Source organism: Sceloporus undulatus, chromosome 2, assembly GCF_019175285.1.
Source record: "Sceloporus undulatus isolate JIND9_A2432 ecotype Alabama chromosome 2, SceUnd_v1.1, whole genome shotgun sequence".
Classification (NCBI taxonomy): Eukaryota; Metazoa; Chordata; class Lepidosauria; order Squamata; family Phrynosomatidae; genus Sceloporus; species Sceloporus undulatus.
The window spans coordinates 239,501,642-239,522,687 of NC_056523.1; the positions used below are offsets into that span (position 1 = coordinate 239,501,642).

The 21,046-nt window shown below is 38.0% G+C and overlaps 1 protein-coding gene across 3 annotated transcripts in view; it reads right to left on the reverse strand.

The window, feature by feature from the left end:
- The window catches only part of KDM4C (lysine demethylase 4C), a 287,512-nt gene that overhangs the window by 58,306 nt on the left and 208,160 nt on the right, over positions 1-21,046 (reverse strand). For all 3 annotated transcript variants that reach the window (XM_042451543.1, XM_042451544.1, XM_042451545.1), the window contains 2 exons: positions 17,580-17,635; positions 11,045-11,153 (listed from right to left, as the gene is read on the reverse strand). In XM_042451543.1, coding sequence (XP_042307477.1) covers positions 11,045-11,153; positions 17,580-17,635 — 165 coding nt within the window. The remainder of the gene's footprint in view (positions 1-11,044; positions 11,154-17,579; positions 17,636-21,046) is intronic.

Below are 21,046 nucleotides of genomic sequence, written 5' to 3' on the forward strand. Positions count from 1 at the left end.
TAAGCCCGTTCCGCACGGGCAAAAAGTACGTGCCATGCACGTACTAGGGTTAGAAAGGGGCGTTCTTTCTGGACGCCCCTAACCCTAATACGTGCTCGGCGCATACAAAATGGCGGTGCCCATTCTACATGGGCGCCACCATCTTGACGTCGCATCCGCATGTCACATGGCGGAAATGACGCTGCCAGTGCGCCATTGGCGCTTTGGGGCACCATTTCCGCGGTGCAAAAAGAAGCCACTTTTTGCAGCTTCTTTTTGCTGCGTCTGTGAAACCGTGCGGTTTGTCCGCTGCGGTTGCCGGACGCAGCAACCAGTGGTGCCGACAGAGCCCCCTTTTTGGGCGCTATGTAAAGCGCCATAGAGACAGGCCACTGACTACAAATATAATTTTGAAGCATTTCACAGATGTCTAAGAATGACCCTACCATATAAATAATCACTTAGACATCTGTTTTATCTTGTTCTGAAGGCACTCATGCCTTTCCCCTATCTTTTCACACTATCCTTACACTTCATCACCGCTTCTTCACATGTGCTGCACAATCCTATGTTTATTCGGAAGAGTTTTCACTATTTTGTTTATTAATGAAGCAAACAGTTCCTGTAACATAAATGATCTTCTCTACAATATTTGCACAACATTTTTTTCCAATTACATTCTGACAATTCTTCATCCTAAAAATACACATCCAGTAACAGGTGGATTTTTTTTTAAACAGAGGTTGACCCTCTGCATGACTAATTCTCATTTGCATTCTTGTGTCTACTGCCTAATCATTTTCCATTTTTAAAAATCTCTGGGGTGTTCTGTTTTGTTTTAATAAAATGCATTATTTGGTAAAATGAATATTACATTTCTAACTAATTTTGTGAAATGTGCATTTTAAATATAATTGCTATGCAAATTTAACAATTTTTGGTATTTATTTAATTCAAGTTCATGCTGGAAAAGCACTTCAAAATAGCATAATACTGTACTTGTAAAAATGTACAGTCAGCAACAGTTTCCTCTGCTATCAATAACGTGTTAGTCACAGTTTTGCAGCAACAACAGTGCAAAACCACTCTGTTAGCAAACTAATATCACTCAGCAACATTATCTGTATCTGTAGCTAGTGGGAGCAATATAGGTAAGCTGTAATGAGAGGTGCAGTTGGCTCACCTGGTTCAGATTGACTGAAACAGAATTTAAATTCTTGGACTATGCTTTCTGCATTAAAAAAAATAAGATAATGTTATGTTATTGGATAAGCTTGCTGAATAGGTCATGTAATTATAAAACTAGTAATTATCATAATAATGAGTTGCCATATTCACTTCACTTTATTCTTTTGAGGATTAATCCATTGCTACCTTAAAGAGTAACATGTTGTGTTTTTTTTTTCTATGTCATTGGCTTTCCCAGACTCACTTCACTCCATCGTTTGCATCCAATGAAGAAGGATGGAATCCATAAAACCTATGCCAAATAAAAGTTGATAACTTTTTAAAAGTTTTTTGCTTTCAATTTATTCTGGCTTTGAAATAAAAGCTCAAAGATAAAAGTCCTCCTTTAGTATTTCAAAATTTATACATTTTCTGACAATTCCTATCAATATTTTTTTAATACTGTGTTCTACAATACTGTAGTCAGTGGACTTACACCCAAGGAAACGCACACAGAATTGCAGCCATTTCCTTAATGATAAATTGGATGGTTCCTTTTAATAATTTTTAATAAAGCTTTATTAAATTACTTTAACATATATACAATGTTGCATATACCCCATTCCCTACTCCCCCTCCCCCCTTCCGCATGGCTTGAAAGAGTTTAGGATCAATACACTGTTTACAATTAATACCTAACATTCAATATGTGGGATTTAATTACATTATTGATTTTCTTGTACTCTGTATTCCCTTTAACCTTCTCAAGCAGGATTTCCCAACCCAAATTCCAAGCTTCTACTTTCCTTTCTCGAGTATATTTTAATATTCTATCTCTAATAATATCAAACAACAGGTTATCTGCCAAATACTTATCTACCTTGGTGAAGTTCCAATTTTTACTTTCTTTCCATCCTGATGCTATCACAGGCTGTGTTGTTTTTAATATATTCTTTATTGCTTTCTCTTCAGTCCCTTATTCTTCAAATTTAAAGTTATACAATTCTCTTTGCTCAAATGAACATCCTTGCCTATAATTTTATTAATCTCTCGTATCACTTCACCCCAAAACTTCTGAACACACAGACAATCCCACCACATATGCATGTAAAAACCCTTGGAGCCACCTCAGTGCCAACATTTAGCTGACAGATTTTTATTGTCCGCTAATAGACAGAATGCATGATCCATACTGATTAGGACCACATCCTGGTCTGATGTGTCTACTGATTTTTACAAATGACTTATTTTCAATGCCTTAATAGCAATCAAGGTAACTGTATCTAATGAAGAAAGCATTGTTTTTGTTCTTGGTTGTTGTTTTTTTAAAGCTAGACATTAACTCTGAGGGAACAAATTATCATCAAGCAAATTGATGTCAACATAATTATGTTGCAGAAACTGTCAAGTTGTGGTGGCTGCCGCCACCACAACTTGTTGGTGTTTCTGTGGCATGGTGCATGTAAATGCTGTGCTGCCATGACGCCATGAAGCCGCCACATGTGTGGTCAGCTGTGCCACTTCCCAGCGGCGTGGGGACAGCATTACATCATTAGGCATCTAAATGTTGCATTCAGACACTGCCCCCAACCTGGTGCTTACTGATGGTTTGTTTTGCCCCTTAGTTGGCTATTCTATTAGAAATGTCTCAAAAGCAATAGTTGCCCACCAATTCAGTAATTATGTCATAAGCCATCATGGTGTAATGGTTAGAACATAATGGTTTGACTAAATCTCTGGAAATTCCCACTCAGTCATGGAAACTCACTGGGTGACCTTGGGGAAGTCATATTCTCAGCCTCAGAGGAAGGGAAAGGCAAACCCTTCTGAACAAATCTTCCCAAGAAAAACCATGTGACACTTTTGACTCAGGTCACTGTAAGTCAGAAACAATGTGAAGGCACAAAACAAGAAAGCCAGCCTAAATACCCTAAAGCTACCAGATCCTGGTTGATCTTGGAAGTTAAACAGGGTCTCCCCTGATTAGTTCTTGGATGGGAGACAAATACCAAGTGCTGTAGACTATATTGCAGAGGAAGGAAGTGGAAAAACCAACTCTGGGTATTCCTTGCCTTAGAAAACGCTGTGGAATCACTGGGGTCACCAAAAATCAACAGGCAACTTGAAGGCACATACACAGGCCTGACTTATGGTATTGTTATTGCACTAATTCGGTTTTATAGTTGTGGCACCATCACAATAACCAAATGTGCCACACATTAGCCACACAGCCTCCCTCCCAACAGAAGAATTTCCAAGACATTGGGGAGCAGGGCAATGAGCAAAGGTGTAACTGACACTCTCCCAGTAGCAGAATACACTGTGACAAGAATTGTGACAGCTCCCCGATGCTTGTTGTCATTACAGTGTTTGCCTGTAATGTTTTTAGCCTGAGGGTATTTGAGAGGGATTTGATATAAATTAGGGATGGAGTGAGAGAAATGGGTTTGAGCTGAGTCTGACTGAGCCTGAGAGGAGCGTATGCATTTCAAATGTTATACATAAATAATCTTCTGTTTTATGTTTAACTTCAGTAAATAAAGTGTTGCTTTTATACACTTTTGCAAGGTTGGAAAAAACTTGTTTTTAAAAAGGAACAAAAAACCCCATGTGTTTTTGTTGTTATTGGTTGAACCATTTTTTTTGTTTAAACCAGGTTTGTTGTTGGTCTTGTTGCATTAATGTGTAGGATTAGCATATTATAGGACTAAATCAGGCAATTACGCAGCAAAATGCAGTTCAGATGTTATGGCCACTAGCCTAAATAATAGTTGTTCTTTTTAAAAAATGCTCTTTTAAAGCAAGTTGTTAGGTTGCACTTATGGTAACTGTTTGTCAATGGGATTTCTTGCACTATAAAACAGAATGATCATCAGGCTATGTTTATAAGGTATATACAAAACATAAATGAACTTCATATTTAGACTTGTGTCCTATCTCCAGGATTATGTCTATACAAATATTCAAAAATCTGGGGGGGAAATCAGAAATCCAAAAGACTTCTGGTCCCAAGCATTTTGGATAAGTGAGATTCAACGTGCATCTACATTTGCTCATGCAAGATCTTGGTCACTGTTTACTAGTTCATTTTATGCCTATATACATGGGTATTTATATTTGTGGCTCCAAACCGAAGGCAGACTGAAGAAATAAGAAAATCTGTTTGAAATGGAGAAATACAATTTGTATATTTACTCGTATATACTCAACTGTAAATCAACCTCATGTATAAGTCGAGGGTAGGTTTGGGGGTATCATCCAGTTGTGTTGCTTTTAACAGTTATTTAAGTGTAAGGCTTTTTAGTTTCCTAGGAACTGCATATGATAAAATATGAATATCTTATCTCATTGGCTCTAACACATGTATATTTGTATATAATTGACTATAAGTTGATCTCATGTATAAGTTGAGGGCAACATTTTGGGGGTCAAAATGATGGATATTGATATGACCCTTGGATAAGTCGAGGGTAGAACTTAGGGACATGCAACAAAGGATCTACATGATAAAGCAAAAGAAAAAAATGTCAAAGAACTTACAATATTATGGCAGGGATGTTTTGGCTCAAACTAAAGGCTGGATGGAAGACAGAATAGAGGGAGGTCAGTCCTTTCAGGACAGATTGCACTCTTGCCTTTCACGAGGCTATGGTTTAGTTTTTAATAAGAGTTAAAGTATAGTATGTACATTGATTTGTGGATAAGTCAGCCTAAGGTTTTTTGGGTCAATTTTTTGACTAAAACTTCTAGACTTATACATGAGTATATACAGTAATCATTTTAAAACATTTGAAGCCAAGAACAGATTGATGAATTAAAAAATCCCTGCAACTTGGAAGAAGGAGGGAAGGGAAAAAAGAAGGTAGCAGCACCTTTAAAATTAACAGGGATTTATTTTAGTTGGACCTTTGTGAATATAAACCCACTTCTTCAGATGCAGTTCAGATGTAGTGACTGTGGAGTGCTTGAGTACTAGTTATCCACTTTCACAGAGTCAGATTTCAAAAAGTATTTCTAGTTATAGCAATTAAACACTAAGTATTTTATAGAAAATGTTTTATAACTGTTTCACTACTATATATAAAATTGACAGTTTAAAATATGATTGATTTACTTCAGTAAATCATTCTGACATTAAATAGATATCACTATTACTGTGCATTCTGTTTTAGACAACTGCTTATCAAAATTCCATATGAATAGTAGCCATGAATTTTATCATAAATTATATTATATGTATAATTGTAATGAATTCATACATTTTAAAACACAACGGTGTGTCAGCTTCCATCATCACTTTAGTAAAGCTGTAATTGGGGAGAAAGAAGCATTTAGTTCTCAAACTATTTAATAAAGCACTGTAAAAAATATGGTTCAACATGCTTGACTGTTCTCTCCTTAGACAGAAAATATATGGAAGTCAGCTAGTTAATATGTAAGTTAATGTTCAGTATAATGACTTTCCTTGATTTTATCATTTTCAGTAATATTTTAAAGAAATGTTGAAAGTTAATCAATACTTGCTTATATTTCCCGAATTTCATGACAACAGTAAAATGCATCACTGTCAAATAATCTTTACACTGTAACCCACATAAATTTTTATAGAAAAATACGTTATTTTTAGATCAAATATAACAGTATCAAATATAATATAATATCAAATATAATAATGTCTTTATATTTTTAGATGTTAATATTCAGAGGACTGAAATGCCTATACTTTTAGACTTAACTTGCAATTGTCAACAATTCCATTACTTATACTGGAATACCAGAATATTTATTCTTTTTAGAATTGATTTCTCTTCTCAAGGGTGAACACTATAATCTTTAGTTTTCAAGCTTACCATTATTTGCCTCCAGGTTCAAATTTTCAAGCATATAAGTTTCTACATACACTACTTTGGCCTTAGCCATATATTAAAAGGTTGTAGATCAGTCATCATTGCTATGCGATTCTGTTTTCGAAATAATGTTCCTCACTCAGACTATACACATGATTATATTGGATTCACTTCTCAAATACAAATTTGAGATAATCAAAAGCCTTAGGGCAACTTCAGTCTCTCCAAACTCATTTTCTACCTCTGTTTGGAGAAACAGATCTGAAATGTAAAAATAATAAGAAACTATATGGAGAGAAAAATCAAATGTGCTGTCAGTTAAGATATAGACAAAAGTACAAATCTTGCTGTCATTTACTCTACATCAACATGAATTAAAAAGAAAGAAATATGGCAATGCTGACGCAAAGATGAACTTTTTTATATAAGTATTGTTTCAGCCATTGTAGCCTAAATACCTTTAAGGCACCAAATATCATCTGATCGTGGATGCTAAGCAGGTTCAGCCCTGTTATTGTAGCTGGATGGGAGACTACAAATGAGTAATAGATACTATAGGCTATATGTCAGTGGAAGGAACTGGCAAAATCACATCAGAATATTATTTGCCTCTATGAAAACCCTATGAAATTCATAGGGTCACCACAAGTCAACAGGCAACTTAAAGGCACATATATACACACACATTATTTATCTACATTATTTTAGCTATTGGCATGATTGTTCCACTTAGTAATATTCAGGGATGTAGCTAACAATATATTTTTAACATACAACAATGTATTACTGTCGCACAATTGTGATGGCTCATACTATGCAATCAAAGGAAAAAACTGAATAGTGTCTTGGCTCTGACACGTTTTTGGAGTAAGTGTTCAACAGATCTTTTACAGTTGCTTAGCATGCACAATACTGAATGTACAGAATACTGCCCACAACAGTCTCTATGAATACAAGCTGCAAAGTGCTGATAATCTATAGTAAACTGTTGACATATGTCATCAAAGTCTAAATAACCCAGAACAAAACTGAAATAAGAAATAAATACAAATAGGGTCAATAAGACATTGCAGTGAGAGAAGGGAGGAACTCAACAAAGAAAACATGTTTTCCCTTTGCTGCTCTCCACCTTCTACTTCAGTATCTCACCCTCTATTTATACCTGAACATCTTTCTGGATCCTGTGCTTTATGCCTGAGCATTTATTATCACTCTGAGTTGCATCCGAAGAAGTGGGTTTATATCCATGAACGCTCATGCAGAAAAAACTCAGTTATGGCCTCGATAAACCAGAACTAAACGCCGGCTTCGAGGCAGAGTGGGGCTGTGGCATCCACACAACACATGCCCTGATGCTGCCCTGATGGCAGGTGGCGTCACGGAGCAACTTTGGCTCTGCGTCCAAATGACGCATGCCAAAAGGAGCACAGAAAAGCCATGGCACCGGTGGCTATGGCGCCCTTTCTGCTACACAAAAAGGCCAGATCAAGGCTGTGGTGTGCAGTTGCCACGGCCCCAATCCAGCAATGAAAGAGGCATCTTTAGGCCACCCCTTAAGGGTGGTCTATTCAGCCCCTTAGTCTTAAAGGTACAGCCATATTTATTTTTCTTTCTTCTTCCCCCTTCCTTCGCCTTTTTTTCATCTTGTATGGCTTCCATGGGATGGATGAGCAAAGTGACCATTTCACTTTGGCAAAATCTTTATTCTTCCCACCCACAATTAAATATAAACAGTAGAAGACCATATGCACACCAGAAACCACAGAATTTCAGAGAGGGAATGTTAGATCAGAGGCCACCTGCTGTCCTGCCTTATCTTCCAGCATCTATTCTCAGCCATTCATATATGACTTATCGAATTCACAATTACTATGCACATAATCCCTCGTTATGTAACACCTAATTATTTCCAAATAGAGTTAGCAATCAATCTAGTGTAATCTTGCACAATAAATGTGTCTGTCTGTGCATGAATGAATGAATAGCTGAGCCAAATAACTACATCATTATATCAGCATTACATACCAACTTACTGCAAAATTCATTAATAAAATAAAATAAAAATAATATTGAAAATTAATTTGTTTTTCTACATCAAGGTAAGAGGAATGTAAGCTCTTACCACTGAGCCCTGTGAGTGTACAAACATTAACTAAAAAGCCAACATGCTTTGAATGTAAGAATCCAGACCCTATTAGTTGTCCATTGCTTGACTGAATAAAAAACCTTGAACATTATGGAAACATTAGGTGGTTGTTGTTGTTTTACAAATAAGGTGTTATTTCTGTGTACCTGAATCCACCACATCCCTTGTATGTATAACTAACATCTGAGCTCATGATATAAGCAACCACTGCCATTTGCCTTGTATGGAAGAATCATATTTCATAGCTAAATTGATTCATGAAATGAAAACAAAAGGCCTGGTACAGGATTGAGACCAGGGCAACCTCACTGCCCCAATTTAGCATTTATCCAGGCCATAGGGAAGTGGCAAAATGCCACTTCTCTTTGGCCTGGGAAAGGGGTTGTCCTCGCACCTTAGGCGCCAACGACACTCTGGTGCTAAAGAGGAGAAAGGGGCAGCTGCCACAGCCCCTTTCTCCTCTGCATCGTTGGCGCGGCCGTTTGATTGCTACACCAACGATGTGGGGACCCAAAAGGAGCTCTGTTTCGGAGCTCCTTTCTGCACCTCCACCAGGGGTGGCACAGACACGTCATGTGCATGCCGCGTTGTATGGATACAGCATGTGCATGACATCGTTACGTGCGCCATGTGTACGGCACCCCGTAACAATGGCACCCTCCACACGTACTAGGGTTAGGGAGTGTGTCGTTGGTGCGTGCTCCCTAACCCTAGTATCACCGGAATCATGCTGCTTTATGGTGGTGTGTACTGGACCAAAAGCTAGTTTACTCAGAAAATGGGGAATGCTGGTTTTATTTTCATAAATTACTGTAAAGAGTCTTTTAAAATAATTTAAACAAAAACAAATGCAGAGAATCTAGAGTACTTCTGTATATCAAAATTCAATGTCTTGCAATAGTTGCTTAGTGAATACCTATATAATCATTCTTGCTTTTATAGTATTCATTAAAATTTGCTTTACATTTGCCTAGCAACTAGATAAACTGAGAACATCCTCCATTAGCTGACAGGATTATGGCATTGCCATTTAGTTTTTCCAGATGCTGCTCATTAATCTGCTGAGTGCTTTCTTCTCATTGTCAATTGTCCCCACGTATATCAGATTAAAGAGTAGGAATTTCAGGACTGATGCAACTATCCTTGTTTTCTTTGGAGGGGGGAATCACAACTTAAGTACAAGATCCATCCCAAATCTTTCTGGTACCTCCTTTGTACCCCAGTTGAGAAACCCTAAAAGAGAACCTGCCTTTTCTCTACTCATTTAGACTAAGCCAGTATGGGGGTGGATATCATCTCGCTGGACCAGACAGCTCTCTTGAATCCTTCAAATTTGGGCCCTAAGCAGACAGGCAAGATAGCATTAGTCATGCCCATGCTATCCTTCTCTGGGTCCTGTCCCACGTTATTTATTTTGATTTGTAATTTCCATAAATGTTAACTGTCAGTTTTGGGTAGAAGTGAACAATTTATGACATTTCCGTTGTTGCTGTTATCTGCCCTCAAGTAAACCCTATGGTAGCCCTATGGATGAGACATCTCTAAGACCCATTATCATCCACCGCTCTTCTCAGGTCCTGCAGATTCAGGCTTGTTACCTCCCTGACTGAGTCCATCCACCTGGTGTGTGGTCTGCCTCTCTTTCTACTACATTCTACCTTTCCCAGCATTATTGTCTTTTCTAATGGCTCATGCCCTCACATGATGTAGCCAAAGTACAACAACCTCAGTTTCGTTATCTTAGCTTCCAGGGAGAATTCTGGTTTGAACTGTTCAACACATTTATTTGTTTGTTTTGGTAGTCCATAGTTTCATCAGCACTCTTCTCCAACACCACATCGCAAATGAGTTGATTTTCTTCTTTTCTGCTTTCATTATTGTCCAGCTCTCACATCTGTACATAAAGTTACATCTGTTCATAAAGTTAGAATTGTCCAAGCCATTGTATTCCCCATGATGGGGAATACAATGGCTTGGACAATTCTAACTTTAATGCTCAGTTACATATCTTTACGTTTTAGGATCTTAATTAGTTCTTTCATGGCTGCTCTTCCCATTCCTAGTCTCTTTCTGATTTCTTGACTGCAGTCTCCATCCTGAGCAATATAGTATTTTGTTGAGAAATATTTTACTCTTTTCATTTCCTCATTATCTAGGTTGAATTTATGTTGATCTTCCATGGTCATTATTTTTGTTTTCTTTGTGTACAGCAGTAAGCCTGCATTTGGGCTTTCTTCTATTACTGTTCTTAGTAACTGTTCCAAATATCTGATATTCTCTGCTAGTAGTATGGTGTCATCTGCATATCTTAGCTTGTTGACATGCCTTCCTCCTATCGTCACTCCTCCTTCTTCTGAGTCTAAACCTGCTCCTCATATGATATTTTCAGCATACAACTTGAATGAATAGGGTGATAATATGCAGCCTTGTCTTCCCTCTTTGCCAATTGGGAACCATCTGTTTTTCCATATCCTGTTCTAAGAGTAGTCTCTTGTCCTGTGTACAATTCTTCATCAGGATGATCAAATGTAGCAGCACTCCCATGCACTTAAGAGTTATCCATAGCTATTTGTGATCTATGCAGTCATAGGCTTTGCAATAGTTATAAAGCACATGCTGATTTTTTTTCTGAATCTCTTTGCTGTGTTCCATTAACCATAATATGTTTGCAATGTAGACCCTAGTGCCTCTTCCTTTCCTAAATCCTGTTTGCTCCTCTGGAATTTCTCTCTACATACAGGATTTGAGTCTATGCTGCAGAAATCTGAGCATTATTTGGCTTGTATGGGAAATGAATATGTGGGAAATTAATGACACTTCTTCAAAACAATAATAATATATAATATTTGTTACATATTTCTAATTCACACAACCATAAATAACATATTGGACCATTACTGCTCACCAGTTTTAATCTCTGCAAAGGTATCCTACTGGTGTCTATTGGTGTCCTTTCTGTGACATTACCAAATCTGACTTCAGGAATAGCAATTGCACACATGACATGAGCCCACCTGTAAATAACAGTAACAGAGAGAGAAATGCAAGCATTAACAAATCAAAAGTTAATGTAGTTATTTTTCCCACTGCATTTTCTAGACTTTATGGTATGTAAAAATAATCCATCAGCTTAGCATTTTTATATCTGTAAAAGTTTAAAATTCGTTTTCAAATATGCCCTTTGTAGTGTCACAGTCAGAGATATCAAAGTGTTGCATTCCATTTACCTGACATTTTCCTGATCTATGTTTTGAAGTATGTTTACTTCCGTCAGCACTCCATTAAGAGATACTTGATCCTTAATTAACATTTAGCTAAAAAGTTGTCAGCTATAGTTAGATAACTATTTGTATCTAAATTAAAATAATTTATCTGTTAAAAAAAAGATAGAAAATTAAAGCTGAGAAATAAAAGAAAAATGAAGGGAGTGGCCTCATTCAATGAATCATTTCACACATACAGTTATTTAATAAATTATTAATATCCTGTTTTCAGGGTAAACATCTCCACAAAAGAATTACAACATACCTTAAAATGAAGTATAAATAATAAAATCATAAAAAACTTATTGAATACATAAACAATTAAAATAACAAATACTGTACTGTACTGATGTGGTTTAGATAAAGTTCTATAGACTACTGAAATTCTGCTTTATGCTATAAACAAAGTGGGATATCAAAACAAGCTTCAAGCCTGCATCGCCCTCACCAAATATAGAAGACTTTCTACATTCATATTGGAGTCTAGCCCAGCAATTTTTCCAGTCCTTTTTTGTAGCAAATGCAACATACATTTAGGTTGTATTCATGCAAAGGAATGGCAGGGCTGGACAGATGCATTCACAATTTGCACCTGACCCATTTCCTATCTACTACCAAGATAGCCATATACTGCTCCTCTGGTTCTTCATGAAAACTGGTTAGAGGGATAAAACAAGTTCAATAGGATTGGGGGGGGGGGGGGTTGTACATTGAATTGTGACTTTTATGGGTTCCAGAGGTACAATTCTCTGTATTTCTTTTAAAAACTGCAATGGTGGGACTTGAAGGCCACACAATAGATTTTCATAAGGCAACCAATTCCCATCTTGATGTATAATGTCTGTCATTTGATGCAGTGGCGTTACTGTGGCTGGTGTAACCTTGTACAGAATGGGGTGGCGGGAGAAGGAGGTGGCAGTGGTCTGCTGCTCCCTCCTGGTGCCTTGCTCATCTGCCCCTGGCTACCATTTGGCCAGACCGCTGCCCAGGGGGGACAGTGCCGAGGCCTTCAGAGGGGCCGTTCAGGGTGTTGCCATGGCTGCTTGTGTGAACAGCCCTGCCAGACCCTACATGGAAGGCCTTGAGACAGCTGTTCAGGGCTTGGAGTGGCTGCTCGGGCTAACAGCCACATCCAAACCTAAATGAAAGAAATTGTTCCGCAGCAGCAGCCGCTTCTGGGAAATGGTGCTGAGGTCTTTGGGTGGCCTGTTCAGGGTCTTGCACAACTGGTGGGTGAGTCTCACTGGGTGTACACTGCCTTCTGGATTGTCCCCTGGTGTAGTCTGCAACCTCCACAACCCCTATTGATGCTACTGATCTGATGGGACACATCCTATTGCAAGGAGAATATCCATGTTGGGATACAACATGTATCAGTCCCAGTTCACTGAAACCCTATCAGCAATGCATAGTTTTTATGGGATTAGTGGGCAGGAGAAAGCCCACATGATGCAATAACCACAACACTGAATTAGTGGTAAAATAACAAAGTTTTCTTCAGCTCAACAAACATGAACAGCTACCTTAATCTTAACCCTTTAGAATAGCCAGGATTTGACTTTACAATAAGCAGCAGAATACTGGTATCAGAAACAGTATAGTGTCAAGTGCTGAACTAATTTTGGAGTCTGTTACAAAAAGTAAAGTAATACAACTGGGCATATTCAGATATAGACTCATTTAATTTTAATGCGAATTAATTATTTTGTTAATAGTATACTTGTTTCACAGAAAACTTTGGTGATACCATATGAAGTACAATAATCACAGAATTCAAAAATAAAATAAAATAACTTGAACCTAGGATAACGTTGTAAGACTTGCTCATGCAAACAATAACAAATGAGTTTTCATTTGCTTCTTTTATAACGTCATCAGCAAAAACTGAGTGTGGAATATTTAAGCATGAGATGATGATAAAACGAAACTTCCACATTAGCTTTCAGACTGTATTCATGAAGTAGCAGCAGTCTAACTTAGCAACTTAATTGGAAGCTACCTGGGCCTTTCAACTGAAGAAAAGAGGCCCATATGTTAGTACATGTATGTACTTGTAACCCGCCTTGATCTACCAAGGAAAGGCAGGCTATAAATAAAGATATTATTATTGTTATTATTGTTATTATTATTGTTATTATTATTATTATTACATATTCATAGCAATAACGGAATAGGGTAAAATAAATTACATTTTAGAGCTGTCTTTGTGTAAACCTTAGCTATGATGTGAAACCCAGCACTAAATATGATATTTCCATGAGAAAGTAGTAATGCAACACCAATTTTTATTGAAATTTCCACAGGCATTTCCAAAATCAGTAAAATCGAGTTCTCCATGATGACTAATTAGTTTTTTTATTAGTTCTCCTGGCTAATGACAATTATACAAAATGACCACAAAGACTCATAGACGAATCGGGGGAAAAGTCTCCTCTTCTGAAAACAAAGCATTAATAGCTTCTTTTTAAAAAGGTGACAAATAGTACAAATAATGCACATACATACAATGGTGTTTTAAGAAATTGTTCCACTTTAGGTGGCTTTGTCCATGCTACCAGAACATGCTTTGGCTGAAGAGTGGGGTATAAATTAATAAATAAAATGCTATCAGGAGTGGGTAACTTTAAAAGGCCACTTCTACACTTTAGGACCCTCTGGTGATCACACAGACTACTAAAAAATAAACAGAAAAGCCGAAGTGGCTGGAAGTCTACTTCTGGATCTCAAAAATGTATATTTTTCTATGTTAAACAGCGTAAAGAGACATTGAAATTAAATTGTTCCACATTGAGGCTTCTACGAACAGCAATTTACTCCTTTTTTGCCAAGAAAAATATTGGTGTGGGGATTCTGGATATGTTGAGGGCCACAAAAGCATCCTTGGGGGAGTCACATGCAACCCCCATGGATGAACTCTGCCTACTCCTGCCCTATATCTTGATCCTCAAGATATAGACTTAAGCGACTTTAAATCTGCCCACAATATGCCCAACATTATGACACCCAATATATCTAAAAATGTGCTGTGTGGAGGATAGCAGGTCCTTTTTTTTACATCTTCCATCCAAAACCTTGGTGTCTTGCTGCTGGACACCATTCTTAAGAAGATCCTTAAGGGATAGTTACTTTCTATATTTTCCAGTGATCAACAAGGCCATATTGAGTTTTACTCTGTGAAATATGCATCCTTTGACTATGCAATGGCCTTGGTCAGAACCTCCGATAATGGTATCCTTATGGCTAAGTGTGACATCAGACAGTTCTTGCCTGTACAGGCTTTAAATCTGAGTGAGATTGAGATGTTAATAAGCTCACATCAGTGGGATGCTCCACTGCGTATGAAACCTTTGAGAACTTAGGGATTTTCTCAAATCGACAACTAAGGATCATTCTAGCTGCCCAACATCACATGCTGCCTGGATGATTTCTCATTCTTGTTCTACAGACCTGCCTGTGCTGACCATTTAGGCACCTCCGAGATACTGGCAGAGGAGCTAAATGTTAAGTTCTATGGTTTTATTTGAATTTTTACTCATGCATATTATGCTGCATAGGTATGAAATGTCCCAAGATTCGATTTAAATCTTTATATGATGTATATTAGGTTATATAAGGTAAGATGTGTGTTGGGAGGGAGGTATGAGTGATTAAAATGTTGAGTGTGAGTGGTAATAGGCTGAATGACTAAGAGGGAGAGACTGAAACTGGTGTTTTGCGGTTAGTGTGGGGCAGCTGAGTGCGGGAAAGTGTAGGGTCAGCATTACTTTATTAATTTGACATTTAGATGGTGAGGATGGAGTTGAAGCAAATATGTAGGTGGGTAGGACTGGCAAGAATTTATCAGCGTAAGTACACACTGTAATTAAAAAGAAAGAAAGAAGGATCTATATTTTGAACAGTAAGTAAATTTCTTATAAAATATAGCAGTTAAAAATAAATATTGTTTCATCTCATACACAAGCACTTCTTCTTTGCCTATGCTAGAAGTATAATGAGATATGTGTTATCTGTGGTAGCAGCAAATACCTAAGGAGAGATAAAACTCAGGTGCCCAAGACACAACAGTGAGTTTTATAGACAGAAAGCATTACATGGGAATTGATGTTGGTCTTGTGATCTGAGCCTTACAGCAACATCACTAAGAGAATACAAAAGGCTATCTCTGACTAGTATTGTTATTCTAGTTGGTGTAAAGGGGAGGGGGGACTTACATTTTCCTCTCTGCATACAGAGAAGTGAGTGAGGGTATCACACTGGGTATTATCTTCATTTAGGACAAGATTTAGGAGACCATCACCTGGCTTATTTGGGAATATAGTGGAGTTAAGTTTCATGGTGTTCCTATCTGCGAAGTGAAAAGATGGATTAACTGAGAAATCTAATTAGGCCTTCACCTGCAAAACGTATATTCTTACAGAATTGCACTTCTTTAGAATGCAGCTCAACTTAAGATGCAGGATGGTGCGTCTTTTGCAGGGCTACAAGTGACATAGCCCAATATGACTGACCTGGGACATGAAAGAGGATAGGGTCTGTGAATGCTGTGCTATTTAAATTTTGAGGTTTGTATTTTTAACATATTCCATATTTTAAATTGTTTTAACTTTTAAAATGGTGTGATTGTTTTTTAAACTTTATATTTATACATTTTAATGTTGTATTTAAATTGTATTGTTTTAAATCTGCTGTTTGCCCCTATACTGGGAGAAAGGCAGGATATAAAATAATAATAATAATAATAATAATAATAATAATAATAATACTTTCCCACCTCTCGAGGCACAGTGTTGTTTGTCCAGAAAAAAAAGGTGACCAAAATCATAGAATCATAGAGTTGGAAGAGACCACAAGGGCCAACCAGTCCAACCCCCTACCATGCAGGAACTCTCAATCAAAACGTCCCCAACAGATGGCCAACTAGCCTCTGTTTAAAGACCTCCAAGGAAGGAGAATCCACCACTCTTCGAGTGTGTTTCACTGTCGAATAGCCCTTACTGCCAGGAAGTTCCTCCTAATATTTAGATGGAATCTCTTTTCCTGTAGCTTGCATCCTTTGTTCCAGGTCCTGTTCTCTGGAGCAGCAGAAAACAAGCTTGCTCCCTCCTCAATATGACATCCCTTCAAATATTTAAACAGGGGTATCATATCACCTCTTAACCTTCTATGTGTGTCATCCAGCATCCAGTTAGTCTACCCTGGCTAGAAATACAGTTTTATCAGGATGGAGTACATTTTCCACACTGTAACACAGTCACTTGGCTTTAAACCAGTGGTCCTTAAACTGTGCACTTTAAGAGATTTTGAACTTCAGCTCCCAGTAGCCTCAGCCATGTTGACCAATAATCTGGGATTCTGGAAACTAAAGTCCAAAATCCCTTAAAGAGCAAAGTTTTGGGACTGCTGCTTTAGACTATCTATATGCCACAAGCTCTTAATGATGCTCTCACCTGTAGGAGCTTTGGTAGCAGTAATGTGATTACTCCAGCCATCTCTTGTGGTAGTTTTGACACTGAACCAGATTCATCTGTGTGGAATGGCCCTGTATACTCATCTTAATTTGGGGATACTATTAAGGAAGCTTGGGGTGAAGCCAATGTGGGGTAAGCTCATGTTGGAGGCTATCCAGCCTGATTCACTCCAAGATGGTAGGGAGGAAACACAGAGATGCTTACACCTTTCCTGATTTCCATTTCTTGTCATCTCATTTCTTCCACCACAAGCCAGCTAGGAGACACTGGGTGACAGACAGATCACCTGGTTCCAGGATTTGCATCATATGCTGCACCAAGGTTCTAACCACCAATTACCAATAGAAGTTGTAGCTTTGTTTCACTTCAACAACGTGTTTTTGGTTAATGCGCCTTCCAATTCCTGCCTTTGATAAGTGGTTTAACAACAGTTCTATTTGTTTATAAATTCTTACAAAATATTGTTTGTTAACCAAGATAATCTGCAAATAACTACTTGCTCAAATTGTGTAGGAAGTGAAAATGAATGAAGGCTTGCCCCATTATTATCCTTCTCTCATAACCTTCCTTTAAAAAACTTAGAAAACAGACTAGCCACAGACAACATGGTAGATGGGGTGAACCACTGCTAATACCCATTGAAGACTCTGTTGTCAATAAAATTATAAAACTGAAGCTAAATTATCATATTACTGGATGAGTCACTTACTTTTTGTCAGAGGTTTGCTTGAGGGCTCCGCCTCTCAAATTACAGAGAGAACATTCCTGTGAAGAAATGGAGAAAAAGAATTAATCTTAATTGCAAAAAGCTACTGCTTCCTATATGATTGTAAACTATAAATAAGTAATGGTGTAATGAACCAATGGAGGGGGGCTGTAACTTTCTAACACTCTTCTTCTTACTGGGATACTCAAATATTTTAAGCATGTCTCTGGTTAAATTGACAACATTCTTTTGGGAGATTATAAACCAGGAGGTATTCTTCTAAAGGCTGAAAATAGCATTTGTGTTTTGTTTAACTAATGGCATTATCTATGAAATATAAAGTTATATAAATTTGAATAATGTACGTTGATTTATATATATTACTATTGCTCTTATCTCTTCATATTTGCAGTTTTGATATATGCAGATTTGATTATTCATGGATTTAATGTTCTCTCTAGGAATATCTAGGTTCTCCAGTGAAATCCTATGGTCAACTTTAACTAAACGTTGCATTGAAAGACATAGAGATTCTTAGAGAGAATACTCCAGTGCTGGTCTATGGTCAATGTCTGTCAGACGTTGACCACAGAGTTGCACTGGAGGAGCTAGAGATTCCCAGAGAGGTGTCCTCTCAGGTAAAAACATGGTGTTTTTGTTATTTGTGTTTTTTTCCGTATTCACAGGGATCTTGTGCTCCTAACCCTATACCTACACGTTGACCAACTGGTGAAAGCAAACATATGAAAACTACAATAGAAAAATGAAATGTAGAAATTTCATTTTAAAGTAGTACAGTTGTCCCTCCTCATCCGCATGTTTAACTTCTGTAGATTATATTATTCATGTGTTTGCCATTAAGAAGCCCTCCACCATTTTATATACCATATAAGAACTTGAGCACGCTGACCATTTTTAAAAAAATATAAGGACTTGTCCATTTACTTCCACAGCCAGGCCAACTAGTCCAAAGTAGTGCAGGTGGTGGCAAGCCCTAGCTGCCAGGTGCACATCCTTCATGTGTGTGTCCCCACCCAAGTTTCAAATCTGAGGCTTCAGACACAAGACATTACATGCAATATGTGGTGTAGGGCAGTGGTGGGAAGCCCTGGCTGCTAGGCACACATTCTTCATGTTCTCGCCTAGGGAGTCTACCACCCACCCACTTTTGTCTTTGGAATGAAAGATCAAAAGGCACAAAAGCAGAGGCACGTGAGTGGTGAACTCCCCAGGGAGAGAATATGAAAATGCATGCTTGGGGACTGGGCCTTGCCGCCACCACCCTATGCCATAATATAGATGATCAGATTTTTTTCTTGTAGAAGCAGGGGAGTGTCAGACCTCCTGGGAGGAGGACATACAAACAATGCATGCCTAGTAGCTGGGGCCTGTTGCCACTGCCCTATACCATATATTGCATCAGAGGCCTCATGTGTGTGAAGTCTGAAAGGGGAGAGGGGCATTAAGAACACATGCTTAGTGGCTGGGTCTTGCAGTGATCTTCCCTTGGCACCACTTCTCACCTGGTTGGTCTTTTTAAAAAATTACTCACATTTTTTTATCTTTCACAGGAGTCCCGCACCCCTAACTCCCACAAATGTGGAGAGCTGACTGTATAAGTGAAAAGGATCTAGAGGTCCTCTAAGATCTAGATGTCTTAGTAGGATTTTATTCGTATTCTGTTATTCTATGCTCGTTTACATCTAAAGGTCTTAGTAGCTAAACATGAGTGAATAGTTTGATGTGATGACCAAAAAAGCCAATTCTATTCTAGGTTGCGTGAATATGAGCAAAGTGTGCAGATCAAGGGAAGTAGTAATGCCACTGTTCTGTTTTGTTCAGACTTCACCTGGACTACTATGTCCAGTAGTGGGTCCAGTTGTGCGTCCAGGAGCTGGGTATATTTAGCGTGGAGAAGAGAAGATTGAGAGGTAATATGATTTCTATCTTTAAATATCTAATGTAACATAAAAAAGGGAGGGAACTTGTTTTCTGCTGCTACAGAGAAAAGAATACAAAGGATTGAAATTACAAGAAAAGATATTCCATCTAAACATTAGAAACAATTTCTTTATACTGTAAGACCTGTCCAACAGTGGAATGGACTGCCTTGGCATGGGGGGCGGGGTGGACTTTCCTGCTTCTGTGGTCTTCAAATAGAGATTGGATAGGCATTTTCCAGGAGTGCTTTAGTTTTATATTTCTGCTTATAAGCAGGCAGGACTAGATGACCCTTGTGGCTTTTAATATTCTATTATTCTATACTCGTTAACTAGGAAGCAATCTTCCTTGAGCCCAATGGGATTAATATCAAAATGAACATGCATAGAATTGTGCTCTCAGTACAAGGGACATCTTGGCAGAGGAAGGGGCAGGGTTCCCCCCCACCCATGTCTTGTAAATTTCTGAAACACTGAAAGCTGTGGAGGGAATTAATGCAGGTCTGATGAAAATCAATACTATCATTCCATGCATAATCCACATGCTAAAGAGAAGCTGCGTGGTAAACATAATTATGCAATTATTAACTCATACTGCTATATAGCAAATTAATTATATTTTGTATTGCCAACTTTTAAAAACTATATCTTTTAAAACACCAGTGTGTTGCCTCCCTAAATGTAAATTGTCCTTCTTTTCTCTATATTAGTGCCTCTCAAATATTTGTAGGTTTTTATCAGCTACTTCCCATGTTATCTCCTTTTCTCCAAGCTGTATACGTTAAGCTCCAGTAGCTATCCGTGAACATAGCTATTTTTAATCCTTCCTTAATATTTGTTGCTCTTCTATGTATTCTCTCTCTTCTATCTATGTTGTTATCATAATGAGGTGCTGTAATCCATATTCAGGTGTGTGCTCTAGTGTTGCTCTTCTGAAACTCTGCTGGGAAGTATTATTCTTTATCACTTCAGCATCAGCATTATGATCCACAGACTAGTGGAGAAGCTACTGAGCAAGGAAGCAGTAAGGTGAGCTAGCTGTTTCTCAACTAGCTGCTTGTTAAATACAACATGAAAGACATACTCTCAGGGTAGGTTTAGATACTTGAATTCTCACCTGTAAAAACAACCAAACAGAGGCAGAGTCATTGCTTACTTTTCCATGGTGATATATGTTATATGTCACAAAATATGACAATTTCCTGGGGCAACATATAACATACTTGTCATCCTTCTGCCCTCTACACTTCATGAAATTGCCCTCACTACAATAATCAACTCCTCCTCAGAAGCAAACTGCTTCCTTTCCTAAAACAGACTGTGGAGAAACACAGGCAGAACAGAACGTTTGAGGCAGTCAATAGGAATCAGGCTGGAAAAAGATGGGGGCTGCTCTCATGAGCAAGTGTAAAAGGAGGAGCAGCCAGTGATATAGATGGTGAGTGTGTAAAAGCCTGCTGATGAGCAATTAGGATTAAGAGATACAGTCTAGATGGGATTCAGACTCCCAGATCAGGAAAAGAACTTTAG